Here is a 14,467-nt window from a genome sequence, read left to right as displayed (position 1 = left end):
AATTTTTTTCAAAAAAATTATTACCATTTTTTGGAACTTTTTTCAGGGTTTTACATTAATTCATTTTTTAATTTTTCCAAAAATTGGACATTTGGTCACTTAACGTGACCAGGGCTCCTCTCAAACCGTGACCCGGTTGTCCCCGGCCAGAGCGACGTGACTATTCACAACCTGACTAGGCGTTTTTCCTTCGGCGGCAAAGGAAACCGAGTTACACGGGCTGATTCGCTAATTGTGTTTGAACAGCTTGCTGCGTCGAGACGGCCGCCAGTCACTATAAGTTTGAGGGCGAGCCGTCCAGCAGTACGTGTTGTGCCCTCCTGCAGCAGCGAACATGGTATGTCGTTTTCTACGCCACGGTTCCTTGTCCCTCCCGGTTCGGCAGAAGGACGCCCGTAGATGTTGAAAAAAAAAAAACCGCAGGGATCGCCAAGTTATCGATCTAGAAGGCCGGCCGTCAACAGGCGTGAGAATCGCTTTTTCGCGACAGACTTTCAGCTTTCAATCTGAAGAGCGAGCATGACCGAGTCGAAGGCAAAGTCGAAGCCTGCATGATAGCTAGCTTGGTGGCCCTGCGGTGCCTTGTGATAGCAGTGTAGACACGTGACAGTGTAGGCACGTGCGAGTCAAGAAAAGTTAGTGCACCCTTCAGTTCCGACAATTGGCTAGCGACTTTAAAAATAATTTTTAATCCACTCAGCCGAGTGGCCGATCGGTCTGAGCAATCTCTATGTGGCTGTTGTGACTGACTGTGTTCTTGACGTCAGGCTTCCCGTCTCGTTTCCGTCGTCGCCCTGGTCCTCGCGGCCGGTAAGTCACGGTCACGGACCGGCTCTGCTTTTACACCGTAAAAAAACACGAGTTTTGCTTACACTGCACTGACATCCCCAGCGGCCTGCGCCCTGGCCAACCAGTCCCCCATCGACATCATTCCCGCCGACGCCGTGACCACCACTCTGGCCCCCCTGAGCTTCAAGCACTACCACTCCTCCCAGAGCACCTACTACCTGTCCAACACCGGCCACGGCGCCCAGATCACCCTCAAGAACTGGCTGTACAACCCCAGGGTCAAGGGCGGCCCTCTGCCCAAGTCCTTCATCCTGGAGCAGGTCCACTTCCACTGGGGCTCCACCGACGGCAAGGGAAGCGAGCACCACCTCAACGGCAAGCCGTAAGTCCGCGGTTCGAACACCGTCGCTTTCGCCCTTTTTTTTCGGTCGAGTCGTGAACCGTGTCCTCCCCGTGCCGCAGCTTCTCCATGGAGGTCCACCTCGTGCACTGGAACAGCAAGTACGACTCCTACGAGGAGGCCGCCAACCAGCCCGACGGTCTCGCCGTCGTCGGCTTCTTCATTGAGGTACGCTAGCGCCACCTGGCGCCATCCAGGGTCATCCTGGGCCATCCAGGGCCATTCAGGGCCTCGACGCTGCGGCTATCCACAGACTGGAAGTGCGTTGTCCGGTTTCGGTTATCCGGCTCCCCGGTTCCGGTTGTCCGGTTCCGGTTGTCCGGTTTCGGTTGTCCGCCACCGCCCCTCCAGGGCGGCCCAACGTGCCCGGCGGGCAGGCCCGGGGCAGGCAAGCGCCGTGCAGTGCCGGTGGCCCGGCCTGCCTGGCCCGGCAGGGGGTGTGGTTTGCGGTGTGCCAGAGGGTGGGTGGGCTCCGCCACGTCCTGCCAGGGTCCTGCTTCCAGTGCGCGGACTGCCTGGCGTCCATGTCGCCGGACAGGCGGCGGCGCCTCTTCTGCGGCGGCCAGCGTCGCCACAAGAGCTGGCTGCGACGCATCATGTGCGACGCGGGGGTCTCCACGTGGACCCGCGTCAGCTCGCTCATGTCGCGCTTCCTGCCCGCCAGCATCAACGACAGGATAAGGTCTAGGCTGTTCCCCAACGTGAGTATCGCCGCCCGGTTCCTGCTTTTGTCGCTTTTGCCGCGCTTTTGCCGCACTTTTCCCGCGCTTTTGCCGCGCGCTTCCCGCGCTTTTCCGGCGCTTTTTCTAAGCTGAACCAGCTTTGTTTGCCAATTGCCACCCTAAATTGTTCTGCGTTTTTCACTGGGTTTTTTTTGCGTTTGATTTGTTTTCCACTTCTCGCTAACCACACTTTTTCGTCACTCAGACGCCTCTCAAGACTCGGCTTTGATTTCCCGTTTCCGTTGGCAGGCCCTCGAGGCGTACAGGAACCCCGACTTCCAGAAGCTCGTCGACGAGATCCCCAAGATCTCCGCCGCCGACTCCAGCAAGGTCGAGTCCAACGCCAACCTCCTCGCCTGGGTGCTGCCCAGCCTGCAGAAGGGCGGCTACTACTCCTACCCCGGCTCTCTCACCACCGAGCCCTACTCCGAGAACGTCATCTGGATCGTGTACGAGAACCCCATCATCATCGGCAAGTCCCAGGTCAGTGCTTTGCCATGGCTTTGCCCGGCGTCGTCGGACAGCAGCAAAGAGTTCGCGCTTGCGTCAGTGACTGCATTTTTTTGTCGTTGCAGATCGAGCCCTTCAGGAGCATCGAGAACCACCACGAGGAGGCTCTCCTCACCAACTTCCGCTCCCTGCAGAGCAACAGCGACCTCCAGCTGAAGTACATCCCTGCCTAATAAGGGCCATCGTCTTCAATAAATCAAAAATAAAATATTGATTTTCAAAATGTTTTTTTTATTTGACAAAACAACATACAACAGTGACAAAACATGGATTCACACAGCATGGCACAGCAACAGGTCAAATATCGTGCCATAATTTTCCGTTAGAATGATTTCGGTACCTAACGACAAACAGTCAATCCCAAACAATGAAGTCGAAATGGGCCACTACTCTAACACTTATAAATTATCCTTAGCAAATGGAGAGATCTTTCATTTCTCACAGTAACAATACACGGTCGCCGCGAGTCCAGGACCGACTAGGGTCAGGCACGGCGAGAACAAGAATAACTTATCTAGGAACTTGACCTATCACAGTAAGAGCACGAAAACGCTTCGAGTTATCAGTCGGCGCGGAGCGTTCTCCGTTTCTTTTCAGTCCTCTAGGAACTGTAGAAAGATGACGTAATGGGAGTGAGTGGTCGATCAGAACTGCCCAGCGCCGATTCGGGGGCCGGGACGACTCGCAAACTCTCAAACCCCTGAAACCACCGGGGTGAAAGAGGCACTCCAAAAGCAGCGCTGGTCCGCCAGAACACGGATTCACGCTTCAGCTGACGTGCTTCAGGCCGCCCTTGAGGGCGTCGCCCGAGAGCGTGATGGTGGAGATGTTGGTCTGCATGTTGGACTCCAGGTCCTCCTTGGTCTCCAGGCCCAGCGTGTTCCAGGGCTGCGTCTCCGCCGTGCCGAACAGCAGGAACAGAGTGTTGGCCACCAGGAAGACGGCGGCCGCCGAGTAGAAGACGACGTGCCACTGCGCGGGGTCGGTCTGCCGAAACGACCACAAAATTTAATTCAATCACCAAATTTTAGGCTAGGTTAGGTTAAGTTAAGTTGGGTGAAGTTAGGTGAGGTTAGGTTCGGGCTGCCTGCGTACCGGTCTGGTGACGATGAGGGGGGTGATGAGGGGGCCGAGGACGGACAGCAGGTTGGCCCACAGGTTGGTGAAGCCCATGAGTGCGGGCGCGTGGTTGGGCGACAGGTCCAGGTGGTTGATCTGGAAGCCGAGGTACATGGCGGAGAGCAGCGTCATGGAGCACGTCAGCAGCACGATGGTCAGCACGTGGGAGGAGTCGGACACGCCGGTGCCGATCACGCCTAGCATGATGGCGCCGCCCCACTGGGCTGCAAACGAGAAAAAAAAACATTTTAAAAACATCTTTTTAAAAAAAATAGACCGCTAAAACAGTTTTGGTCTGGTCCGTGGCTACGTACCGATGGTGTTGGCGATCTTGCGCATGGCCGTGGTGTTGAGCTTGCCGCTCTTGATGAGGGCGTCCGAGATGAAGGACAGGGGCAGCGCGGCGAGCCACATGGTGAAGTACGGCAGCGCGGACACCATGCCGTTCTGTCGGACCAGAAACAACCACAATTTAAAACGTGTTCTTCGCGGTAAAACGGTTTTGATGGTTCCAGCGTAAAGACGCCGTGTGGGTATGCAGTCCCGCCGAACAGGGCTGCTTAACGGGACAGCCTGCCCGCCAGGCGGCGTGGCCCCTTGCGGACGCCGGGTAGGCAGTCCCGCCGAACAGGGCTGCTCTACAGAACAGCCTGCCCGCCAGGCGCCATGGCTCCTCGGATACTCACATCCATGATGGCGTACTGCTGCACGTTCTTCATGTAGTTGGGCAGCTGGGTGAGCAGGGTCCAGTAGCCGACCATCTGGCCGCAGTGGGCCGCCGTGAGCCCCCAGACGGGCGCCGAGGTGAGCACGACGCGCCACGGCGTGGACACGACCTGCGGAGCCAATCACAGACCGGGATTGGTGCGGATTAGTTGGCGCGAGATTCGAACCGGGATTTTGCAATGAATCCATTCGGATCATGGCGGACTCTATCTCGAGGCTCTGGCACAAACCACTGCATAATCTCTTTGGGGACACTCGAAGCCTGGTCCAACCAATGGCCCTATGTACTGTATTACTGCAGTACCCACACGCGGATAGAGTCTGCTTCCTAATTTGAGGACCGTGCAAGTGACTCACGAAGCCAAGCATGTCCATAACCCCAGAGTCACGTTGACACTCCACCCACACTGCAAGTCGAAATGGCGGGAAATGGCGTGAAATGGCGCGAAATGGCGCAAAATGGCGGGAAATGGCGCGAAATGGCGGGAAATGGCCCACAAAGTTCGGCTTGCTGACCCCGCGGGACCCCGCCTGCCACAAGGAACACGTGGTATGTGCGAATGACCCCTTATCTAAAAAGCACAGGTGTTCCGCAATCTTGAAAATAATACGTCACCGTGCCGGCGTTGCGAGGAACGCAGCGAACGCAGAGTAACGATAACAAATTTGGAAAGGGAGTCGCCTCGGCTCACCTTGGCGAGGCTGGCGTTGGCCGAGACCTGCTCCTTGATGTAGTCCCGCTCCTGGGGGTCGATGCGCGGGTGCGCCACGGGGGTGTCGGCGCCGAGGTACAGCCAGGCCAGGGTCCACAGCACGCCCAGGATGCCGGCGCCGTAGAACACCGAGGGCCAACCCAGCTTGTCGGTCAGGATCCCGGTGAACAGGAGTCCGATCACCGTGCCAAACTGAGCGCCTGCGAGGAGAAAGAAAAAAAATTCGGTTACACGGCTTCTGTCGTACGATTGACAGTTTATCTGTTTATCTAATTTCCAACTGAGGATGACCGCGCAGTGACATTATTCTATCTCCTGTCTGTGCCGTGGTCCTCGCGCGTACGCGTGGTCGAAGATTAGCCAAAAGTGCATCCTAACGCCTCTTCAGAATCAGCGACAAGCTGCTGTTGTTGGTTGGTGTTGTTTGTGTTTCTGGTGGTTGTGTTGTTGTTGCGGGCTTACCTCCGTACACAAACGAGCCCAGCCTGGAGCGCTCGGACGGCGGCACCCACTTGGACAGCAGGGCGTGCGTCGCGGGGGCCAGCGGACCCTGAAAATAAAAATAACAATCGATAAAAATACATTTTATGGGCTTTCCGTTTGAGATGCGGCGGTACGGGCAAGTTCGCTGTCCGCGGCTGACCGCCCCGTCCCAAAAGGGGCCGCGAGTGAATTGCCGCAATGAAGATTACTCCCGTGGACCTATCGTGCAACGACGCCGCCGCGGCCGAGCGGTCACCGGCACCGTCACCGGCCGGCAGCCGGCCCGTCGGGGACGCCCAGGGCGCGGAGGGCGCGGAGGGCGCGGAGCTGGCCGTGGCCTTGGTCCCTTGGTCTTTTGGTGCGCGCGGCACCTGAGCGGCGGCCCCGTGAGAGTGAGGACTTGCCTGGAAGAGGCCCTGCATGACCCGCACGGCGCACGCGGCCTCCCAGCCGCCCTTCTGCGCCGCCAGGGGCAGCACGAAGGAGCCGACGGTGGACAGGGCGATGGAGCTGAGCAGGACGTTCTTGGCGCCGAAGACGAGCGCCAGGCGGCCACCCAGCATGGGGGACACGCAGAAGCCCCACAGGAAGGCGGACATCACGACGCTCTGGTGCTCCGAGCTCCAGTTCAGTTCCTGGACAACGAGACCAAGATTGATGAACTCTGCTTTCGACTGGCGGTGCGCGGTGCGCGGTGCGCGGTGTCCGCCACGCCACTCACCGGGTCGTCCGCCATGGCGACGATGGCCACCGACATGCAGGACACGACGACGTAGGCCTGCACGAAGCACAGGAACGTCATGAAGGCCTGGATGTGCCTGGTCCCGAACATGGCCGGGGGCGCCGCCGTGGCCGCGGGGACGGCGGCCGCGGCCTCCCTGGCGGCCATGCGGCCGTTGCCGCCGATGGCGAGGAAGGTCATGCTGGACTAGGGCGCTAGGGCGCTAGGGCGTGCCGACGGCCAGGGACTGCGCTGCGGGGCGGGCTGCAGGGGCGTCGGCGACTTGCCGGCGGGCAGGAGCGGGGTCTGAGCTGAGCGTGCGGCGGGGACGGGGCGGCACCTCCAAATGGCCAGCTTGAGGGTGTAGTGACTCTGGTCGCCGGCCGGGCGGACCGGGCCTTAGCGCGACGAGGCTGATTTTGCCACTCGAGCCGAGATAACATGAACGCAGCGTGAGTATAATGACCATTGCCAATTGATGCGACGCCTTGCTTTCCGCCAACGAGTAGCCAGATTGCGGCTAGGCCCTCGGCGCCCTCGGCATGATTTGCAGTCATGACGCGTGTGCGTGAGTGGCGAACAGTTCCATCGAAGAGTGACTGCACGGTTTGCGTCCCGCAAATTCCACCCAGAGGCCAGGGGCGGTGCTCGCAGCAAGGCTTGCAGTGCGCATGCAGGACTTCTGGGCTTCGCTTCGCCGCTAACCCCTTCACCACACTACTGCCTGTGGACCCGAGCAACTCTGCACCGCTTGTGCGAAACCCAACCGGCTCCACGGCCGACCAATTATCAGAGTGCCCTGTGACTAACGCCAACCTTTTGACGGAGACGTGTTGACAGGTGCGAGTTAAGCCCCGAAGTTTCCTTCTGTGGGTCCTGTGTCTACCGCCCGCCGTATTCCGTTTCGATCTGAGGCGACCTCGGGCGTGTCTCAGCCCCGATCCATTCCAGCGCGCCCGCAGAGTCGAGCATAGGCAACCCGCTCGAGTCGAGCGAGACGGTGTGAGTGGGGAGAGGGACAAAGAGGCAATGAAAACAAAATAGTATTCCCTGTTCCATGCTCACTCTCTATTATGCACACAAGATACAAAAGATTTCCAGTGTTTCAGTCCATAGTTAATTACACTTTAAAATTAGTTTGAAAACAGAGGAAAAAACAATGACAGCTATAAGGGAACAATAAAAAGCTTTTACTGTACACACAGCAGATGTCTTTACCATTTCTGTGGGACATTTACTCGGCATCAAAAGCAGCCTTTTTAACCAGATCATATGGCGTCTGAGAACTACAAGAACTTTACAAATATGAAAAAAAACACTCAAAACTGATCTAAATTTGCAGATCAAATCAGATGACACCCTCCTTTTATCATTTATTGTTGGTATGACACAGTCCTTGAATGCTTAAAATTCTACTGAGTTTCATTCCTATAACAATGTAATAAGATGAAATTTCATGAACAGGTATTGATAGTTTAGTGGAGTTTTTGTTTAGAATTAGAAACAACCTTACAAGAGTATGGTATCATGTGATAGCAAAGTTCTTCAGTAACTTGATAATAAACTCTCAATGCTTTCCTAGGCAATCCATCTGATTGACACTGCATTGAACTTCAGACAGTTTTGTGCATTATGATTGATTAGTTACATCCTTAAATACAAAACATCACATAACCTTCATCAGTAAAATTTTATTTCCTGTTACAGAAATTGCAACATCAACAAATTCAATTCATATGAAAGTATTACAAAAACCTATTTCCACAGAAAGAGGAAATACATACTGAGCCATAAGTGATTGCATGAAAATATGAAAGGACCAGTATCCCTGCATGATGTGACAACTTCCTGACAAATATAGACACACTTTTCTCTTAAAAAAATGGACATAAGCCCCAGAAAATGTCAATTTTTTGCAAAATGGACTATGGAAGCACTAATATAAAACGAAACAATCATCTCATAATGACTTACATTGTAGTGTTAACAACACATACAAAAGGTGCTTTTAAAAAAAACCCTCATACTATGGGCATTAGACAATTGAATTAAGGAAAATACTATGTAAAAACATTGAAAAGTTTTGGTACTAAACAAGAACCTGTTGTATGATATGTTTAGCTCCAAAACAGTGAAAATACATATACAATGCATTATGGTTCAATTACAGCTTCACAGATAAAAGAAGTCATCCACTCAACACTAACTTAATCACATTTTAATTTGCTAATAAGATAATTACATCTAAGCTTAAATGTACATGAAAATTTTGAATTTCACAGACCCAGAAAGTTTACCTAATGTACACCTCAACCAAAATTATTCCCATCATAAAGTCACTCAATGCATACATACACATACACACGCACACTCACAGGTTCTAAAATATAAAAAAAAAAATATCATAGAGAAACTAAAACGTGATCACAAAAAAAATGATGAAACAAAGAACACCTAAGACAAAACTATGAAACAAATAGACTACAAGAAACTGAAATAATAAATTTTGCAAAATAACAGAATGTTGTTTTTACAATTTTACATAATGTTTTGTTTACAAGTGAATGACACAGAGCTGATTGAAATAATATATGTGGCCACATTAACAACTTACTAATATTGCACGAGCGAAGCAAGTTATGGAAATAATAACTAGCTGCGCCGATCTGTGCACATCAATTGGAGAAATGACTGGGCTTTATTGGAAATACAACAGTTACAGCTCATCTCGTAAAAGAGTGTATCTGTTTTTGGATGGGGCAAGCTTCTTGAAAGTTGATTCTGGAGGGTTTGTGGGCTTCTTGTCCACACTTCCTTCAATAAGATTCACAGTGTTTTCTGTAGGTGTATCAGGACCATAGTGGAACTCCCGATGAAGCTTTCCAGAATATAGATCCAGAAGAAACTGGCGCAGTCTTCCAGGAATCTCCATATCCTCAAACTTTGGGAACAGATACATGTGCCTAAAACTGTCAATTGCTATCAGGGGAAGATCATTTTGACTCATGCCCAGATGATGCAGGGGGTGAGAAAAGCGGCCGCCATCAGCAGTCAAGAAATTTACGCTATCTGTAGGTGAAAATGAAACAGATAAGTTAGTTTTTAAAACACACAGTAGAAAAAGGACTAAATAAAGAGATCAATTCCATCTTACGTTTTTCCTCAAGGAGTTCTTTGTTAATGACATCCTTGTACTTCTTGATACTTTCCGTGTCATCAGCTTTGTGGAACAAAATTAAGAAGGGAAGACCTTCCTCCGTTAGCTCCTCTGCGTTTTCAAATGTGATTTCTCTTACCATTGGCACACATTTTTCTGCTGCCCAAATGTTTAACTGCAAAGACAAGATAATTCTACTGGTAAAACAAAAGCAGAAGATTCCAAATTCAGTGGGCACAATCTTAAAAATTTGAACTTCATTTGTTTACCTCATCATAACTTTTAAGATCACCCATGAAGGTTTCATCATGCTCATTTGATGTCGCCTTGTCTGGACGGAAAACGACAATGGATTGACCAGGAGGATGCATCTGTTCTGAAGCAGCTCTGAAAATCAAACCAAAGACGGAAGTTATGAAAGGCAGCTATCTGAGGAACCTAGTCACAAACCAAACACACACACAATATTTCAAACAAAATATGCATCGTTTCCAACTTAAGATGAATCCAGCCAGTGTAGGGTGAAAGCTGTCACAGCAATAGCTTTAAAATTGGAAAGTGCCACACACAGACCTGTGACCCTAAATAGAGCAAAACAAAACTCAAATAGTGGCTGTTCAGATACCCCAAAAGTGTACTTGCAATCTAAATTGAAAGGAATTCCATTTATTGAATAATAAAAGCAAAGAAAGATTTCTTTTAAGCTTTTTAAAACAGAAGAAGAAAGCATTGAGTATCTTTCCTGTTATTTCCAGCAATCTAAGCGAAACCAGGTCTAGGAGGCAGAATTCAAACAGATAAACGTGATCTGCAAATTCTACTCACTTGATTACTGAATTAATAGCTTCATGAGAAAAGCTGAGAAATAAAACAGTAGATTAGAGCCACTAACGTGTTAAAATTTTTCTCACACTTTGAGCATAATCTATCTGTTAATGAATACGATTTGAGCAGTAGCCCAACAAACAATGAGTCACAGAAGCATTTTGGCTGAAAGAAAGCTATTTTATCACCTTTCTCCACAAGTATATAATCAAGAGGACATACACACTAGTGTATTTAGTATCACCAGGTAACAATTACAACAAAGAATATAAGGCATCATTACCCCCTCCCCTCCCCTCCCCAAAACAAAGAAGAAGAAGAATACTAACCCAAATCCAACGTGGAACTGACAATCATCTTTCAAATTGGTTGCAACTCTCCGGAAGGTATTGAAATCAGGATTGTCTCGCCTATCAAAGTAGCCAATGAGCATTCTTTTCTTGTCCTGTGCAATACATTATAGAGAAAATTATTAAAAAATAACAAATGAGGCATTAAATTCATTGAATGACAATGCTATGCTATTACTTACATCAAGCTTTTCAAGATCTTTGAGAGAAGCAAACTCCTTAGTGGGATCTTCAAGCTGCTTCTTCACAAACGAAACAAAGGCCTCAACTGATCTTTGACCCCTGTACTCTCGTTTTGCAGGCTGACCATTTTGAAATAATTTGAGGGTAGGATACTTGGTAATATGGAATCTCGATGCCAATGAACCTAAAAAAGTTATCAGTATGACAACAGAGTTGAGCCCAAACAATCTGATAGTGACTAAATCAACTGCAAAAAAATATTTACCTTCTTTATCACAATCTACTTTTCCCATTACTACCCGACCAGGGGTAGTAAATTCTGCAGTCACCTTATCGGCTGCTTCATCGAATATCGGTGCCAACATGTTACTGAAGCGGCACCAGTCCGCATAGAAATTGATGAATACCAACTCATTTGAAGCTGTAAATAAAAAATTAAAAAAGATAAGCTTGATCCGCAGAGACCCTAATAAATTGTCTCATGATAACACTTCAGGATTCATGCAAACTGCTGATTAAACACATCAATTTTGTCTTACCTAAAATTGAGTCTACATTTGAAGCAGAAAGTTGTACTGCCCCGCTGTCCGCTGGGTTGTAAAACAAATAGGATAACTGTAAGAGAAAAAGAAATAGGTGTTATTTGTAGCACTTCAAGAGCTCTTTCATAAAATAACATAAACAGAAGTTTTTGGTTAGAGCTAGTGTCACAAAACACCAAACACTGGATTTTTATCCCAAGCCAAAACAAATATAGGATCGAAAATCCATTAATACGACACAAGGCGCACGAAGTAAATAAATCTACGTTGCAATGTAGAAGTGGGCAGCGATCAAGTGTCGTGGCATTTTGGCAGATCTTGCCCACCTGTCTAATCCGTCTGCCCAAGGCCAACAAACAGACAGCATCGGCTGGCTCAGCAACAACAAAACCACACATTCATCGCCGACTAAACCTGAGAAAAGAACCTTACCCAAACATGCAGAAGGAACAATAATCTCCTAGATGTGATTTTTGGAATCATATTCTTTAAATAATAATACTAAAAGGTAGCCGGTTACAGACACACGTCCATTACTTCATATACCACTGCAGCAACCGCAGCAACTGCAGCAACAACACCGCAAAGCAAAAGGCAGTTTCTGCTGTGTGTGGCAAGGCATGTATGAAAAATTAGACCGAACTCGATTTGCTTTTCCGACCCCGTTCTCTGCCTTGCGTGCCTCTGTCACTGTCTGCTATACTGTCATTGCTGAAAAAACCTGTTTATATTCTGAATTTGCTTATTTTCCTCTGCAAGAAGGGTGTTTTATATCACTCGCTGTGTGAGTACCTGCTGCAGAAGCAAGTCATCTACTTCGTGCGCTTCCTCGAAACCTTCAAAAGCAAAAGCCCTCTACTTGAACACTTCTTATCTAACACTAGCAGCGGCGTCTGCTAGTGATTGCTAACTTGTGCTAAAACACCGGCGAAAAGAGCGAAAAGTAGGGCTCTAGAAAGTTTAGTGTCGCAAAGTACAGGAGGGCGGGCCTATTCTAGCCTTTGAGTGCGAGAGAGACGATAAGATTAAGCTCTTGACTGTCCCACTGTCCAGCCTCATTCATTATGAAAATTTTCATTAGATTATATTTTTACTTTTTGAAAAAATATTTTATGGCTATTATGTTGATGATTTTAGCGACCACAGTGTGTTCCTTAAGCTTATCTTAATTTTTTGTTTCAGAAAAAAAATGGCTGGTTCTTTGAGCCCCTTTGTATACTGGGCTCAAACTGAGGACTCCATAAGTTTACGAGTGGCACTTAGCAACTCCAAGGTGTGTTTTGCGCGGTATAGTTTCCTAGTTTCAAAGACGTAACAAATCTTATGCCATTGATTTTGTTCCACAGGATGCTGATGTAGTACTTCGTCCAACAAAGCTTGAGTTTTCGGCTCATGGCCATGGGGCAAAGGGTGTTCATGACTATGGGTTTTCACTGAACTTTAATCAACCTTTGGACACTGAGGTATGCAATCATTTCGACATCCATTTCTCCATGGCTTTGTGACTTTTCTTTAACTCAATTGTGTTTTAGGCAAGTACCTACAAAACAAGTGACCGAGAAGTGCTTTTTATCTTGAAAAAGGCAAGGAAGTTTTGGTGGTCAAGGCTTACAGCTACTCCGCAAAAGCCTGCCTGGCTCAAGGTACTGATAACTTTTCACCATCTACTCAGAGTGGTATTAAGAGGCAGAATTCTATTGACTTTGTTTCTCACTACTCAATAGATTGATTTTGAACGCTGGAAGTCAGAGGATGGAGACGAAGAAGAAGATGAAGAAACACGTGATGTCAGAAAAGATTACCCTGACCTGTACAGAGATCTGCATAAACGGGAGCTGGGTTACATAAGAGGTCAGGATGACACATGCATCCATGTGGTCAATTAAAAACCTGAAAATACATTGCTAACATTTTTTTTTTCATGCATCTTTTTTAGAGAGCTACAAAGAAGTTTACCTTCTCATTTACAACCTTTTCCAGTTTGTGGGCTTTACCTTTGTTTTCTCAGTGTTGAGTATTCAGTATTACAGAGATGGACCAAGTAAGTTGATCAATTTTTTAGCTTTGTTGACCTTATCTCCCGTTGTTATTTTTTTGCCTATTTGTCAAATATAATTTAATTTGCTCTACAGATGCAATGGTTCAAGCATTTGAGTCGGTGGGTCCTGCAATGAAATTTGTGCAGCTTCTGCAGTTTCTAGAGGTCATGCACGTAATGTTTGGGTACACTAAAGGTGGCATACTAGCTCCTCTCTTACAAACTTGTGGCAGAGCATTTGTTCTATTTTGTATGATTGATGCTGAGCCACGCATGCATGCAAAACCAGTTGTATTTTACCTCTTTATGATATGGTCATCTGTGGAATTGATAAGGTACGTTTTTTTTTTTTCCTTTCTGCTAAAATTTACTTGCAATGTCTATGCTACCAACTGTTTCAATTTTTTTCCAGATATCCGTATTACATTTCTCAGCTATACTCACTGAACATTTATGCTCTCACCTGGCTACGGTACACTATTTGGATTCCATTGTACCCTCTTGGAGTTCTTTGTGAAGGTGTTATCATTCTTAGAAACATACCCTTTTTTGAAGAAACCATGAGATTTTCTTGGGCTCTTCCAAATGCTTGGAACTTTGCTTTCCATCTCCCCACCTTCCTCAAAATATATTTAGCATTTTTCAGTTTTCCAAGTAAGTTTTGTTTTTTCATTTATTCATGTTTCTATAAGTTGAATGTGGTTTTAATTCTACTTTATTTATTTCCAGTCCTTTACTTCCTTATGAACCACATGTATCGCACTCGATGCAAAAAGCTTGGAATCAAGAGCTGGAAAAAATCCAATTGACTTCATTGATAGCAACAGCTGTTGCACGTAACATTTTTTTTTTTGCCACCAGGCAAAGTTTTCTATCATTTGTATTTAAATGTAAACTTTTTATGAAATGTATTTGCTCATTTTCAGCTTGTTATAGCCCAGCAATTTTTCACAATTGTTGGGGACAAGTTTAGTCAATGTATATGGTGACTTTGGTTTGGGAAGTGTAGACAATAGCAAGCCTAATCACAATCAATGTAATGCCATCATCACATAATTATTAAAGATTATCTTAGACTCGGCTCGTTAACTCTTGTATCTCCGCTACCTTTTCATTTGCAAGCAAGTGTCGGGTCGAGGGAGGGAGAGGGAAGGCCCATAGCGCCTTGCGAACGCATTCGGCTTAGCTC

The 14,467-nt window shown here is 47.9% G+C and overlaps 4 protein-coding genes across 8 annotated transcripts; 2 read left to right on the top strand and 2 right to left on the bottom strand.

Annotated features, from left to right (window-relative positions):
• The first annotated feature begins 240 nt into the window (after window positions 1–240).
• On the top strand, window positions 241–2,644 carry LOC117644322 (carbonic anhydrase 2-like). The gene is made up of 6 exons (XM_034383673.1): window positions 241–337; window positions 768–810; window positions 892–1,171; window positions 1,252–1,357; window positions 2,161–2,394; window positions 2,487–2,644. The coding sequence occupies exons 1-6, from the start codon at window positions 335–337 to the stop codon at window positions 2,592–2,594; spliced, it is 774 nt and encodes a 257-aa protein (XP_034239564.1). The 5' UTR covers window positions 241–334; the 3' UTR covers window positions 2,595–2,644.
• LOC117644317 (putative inorganic phosphate cotransporter) lies at window positions 2,630–6,399 on the bottom strand. The gene is made up of 8 exons (XM_034383663.1): window positions 6,184–6,399; window positions 5,867–6,097; window positions 5,442–5,529; window positions 4,959–5,179; window positions 4,227–4,376; window positions 3,855–3,987; window positions 3,517–3,764; window positions 2,630–3,408 (listed from the first exon to the last, which is right to left on the bottom strand). The coding sequence occupies exons 1-8, from the start codon at window positions 6,382–6,384 to the stop codon at window positions 3,190–3,192; spliced, it is 1,491 nt and encodes a 496-aa protein (XP_034239554.1). The 5' UTR covers window positions 6,385–6,399; the 3' UTR covers window positions 2,630–3,189.
• An 830-nt stretch (window positions 6,400–7,229) lies between these two features.
• Window positions 7,230–11,832, bottom strand: LOC117644319 (endoplasmic reticulum resident protein 44). Of its 3 annotated transcripts, none has more exons than XM_034383665.1 (9): window positions 11,507–11,658; window positions 11,238–11,313; window positions 10,964–11,119; window positions 10,698–10,882; window positions 10,495–10,610; window positions 10,166–10,198; window positions 9,610–9,727; window positions 9,338–9,515; window positions 7,230–9,252 (listed from the first exon to the last, which is right to left on the bottom strand). In XM_034383665.1, exons 1-9 carry the CDS (start codon window positions 11,636–11,638, stop codon window positions 8,900–8,902), a joined length of 1,347 nt encoding a protein of 448 aa, XP_034239556.1. In that variant the 5' UTR covers window positions 11,639–11,658; the 3' UTR covers window positions 7,230–8,899. The 3 variants fall into 3 exon arrangements, with proteins under 3 accessions (XP_034239556.1, XP_034239559.1, XP_034239557.1); XM_034383668.1 differs by lacking the exon at window positions 11,507–11,658 and adding an exon at window positions 11,673–11,832 and having other exon boundaries at window positions 8,900–9,252; XM_034383666.1 differs by lacking the exon at window positions 10,166–10,198 and having other exon boundaries at window positions 8,900–9,252.
• A 47-nt stretch (window positions 11,833–11,879) lies between these two features.
• Window positions 11,880–14,359, top strand: LOC117644320 (very-long-chain (3R)-3-hydroxyacyl-CoA dehydratase). Of its 3 annotated transcripts, none has more exons than XM_034383669.1 (9): window positions 11,880–12,024; window positions 12,423–12,513; window positions 12,587–12,703; window positions 12,773–12,883; window positions 12,965–13,091; window positions 13,177–13,281; window positions 13,373–13,613; window positions 13,691–13,932; window positions 14,008–14,359. In XM_034383669.1, exons 2-9 carry the CDS (start codon window positions 12,430–12,432, stop codon window positions 14,085–14,087), a joined length of 1,107 nt encoding a protein of 368 aa, XP_034239560.1. In that variant the 5' UTR covers window positions 11,880–12,024; window positions 12,423–12,429; the 3' UTR covers window positions 14,088–14,359. The 3 variants fall into 3 exon arrangements, with proteins under 3 accessions (XP_034239560.1, XP_034239561.1, XP_034239562.1); XM_034383670.1 differs by lacking the exon at window positions 11,880–12,024 and adding an exon at window positions 12,031–12,183; XM_034383671.1 differs by lacking the exon at window positions 11,880–12,024 and adding an exon at window positions 12,227–12,245.
• Window positions 14,360–14,467: the final 108 nt, after the last annotated feature.

This window comes from Thrips palmi, unplaced genomic scaffold (assembly GCF_012932325.1).
Source record: "Thrips palmi isolate BJ-2018 unplaced genomic scaffold, TpBJ-2018v1 HiC_scaffold_18, whole genome shotgun sequence".
NCBI classification, from domain to species: Eukaryota; Metazoa; Arthropoda; class Insecta; order Thysanoptera; family Thripidae; genus Thrips; species Thrips palmi.
The sequence above is the reverse complement of the archived record's forward strand: the minus strand, read 5'-3'. Positions and strand labels throughout refer to the sequence as shown.

Excerpts from the sequence above, each read along its gene's own strand:
- LOC117644322 (XM_034383673.1), top strand. Across the intron at positions 811-891 it reads CGCCCTGGTCCTCGCGGCCG|CGGCCTGCGCCCTGGCCAAC; the intron begins GTAAGTCACGGT and ends TGACATCCCCAG. Across the intron at positions 2,395-2,486 it reads TCATCATCGGCAAGTCCCAG|ATCGAGCCCTTCAGGAGCAT; the intron begins GTCAGTGCTTTG and ends TTGTCGTTGCAG.
- LOC117644319 (XM_034383665.1), bottom strand. The coding sequence starts at position 11,638 with ATGTGTGGTTTTGTTGTTGCTGAGCCAGCCGATGCTGTCTGTTTGTTG. Across the intron at positions 10,883-10,963 it reads AGTAGATTGTGATAAAGAAG|GTTCATTGGCATCGAGATTC; the intron begins GTAAATATTTTT and ends TAACTTTTTTAG. Across the intron at positions 10,199-10,494 it reads CAGTTCCACGTTGGATTTGG|CTTTTCTCATGAAGCTATTA; the intron begins GTTAGTATTCTT and ends TTTATTTCTCAG.
- LOC117644317 (XM_034383663.1), bottom strand. The coding sequence starts at position 6,384 with ATGACCTTCCTCGCCATCGGCGGCAACGGCCGCATGGCCGCCAGGGAG. Across the intron at positions 5,530-5,866 it reads TCATGCAGGGCCTCTTCCAG|GGTCCGCTGGCCCCCGCGAC; the intron begins GCAAGTCCTCAC and ends TTTTATTTTCAG. Across the intron at positions 3,988-4,226 it reads AGCAGTACGCCATCATGGAT|AACGGCATGGTGTCCGCGCT; the intron begins GTGAGTATCCGA and ends CTGGTCCGACAG.
- LOC117644320 (XM_034383669.1), top strand. The coding sequence starts at position 12,430 with ATGGCTGGTTCTTTGAGCCCCTTTGTATACTGGGCTCAAACTGAGGAC. Across the intron at positions 12,884-12,964 it reads AAAAGCCTGCCTGGCTCAAG|ATTGATTTTGAACGCTGGAA; the intron begins GTACTGATAACT and ends ACTACTCAATAG. Across the intron at positions 13,282-13,372 it reads GTATTACAGAGATGGACCAA|ATGCAATGGTTCAAGCATTT; the intron begins GTAAGTTGATCA and ends TTTGCTCTACAG.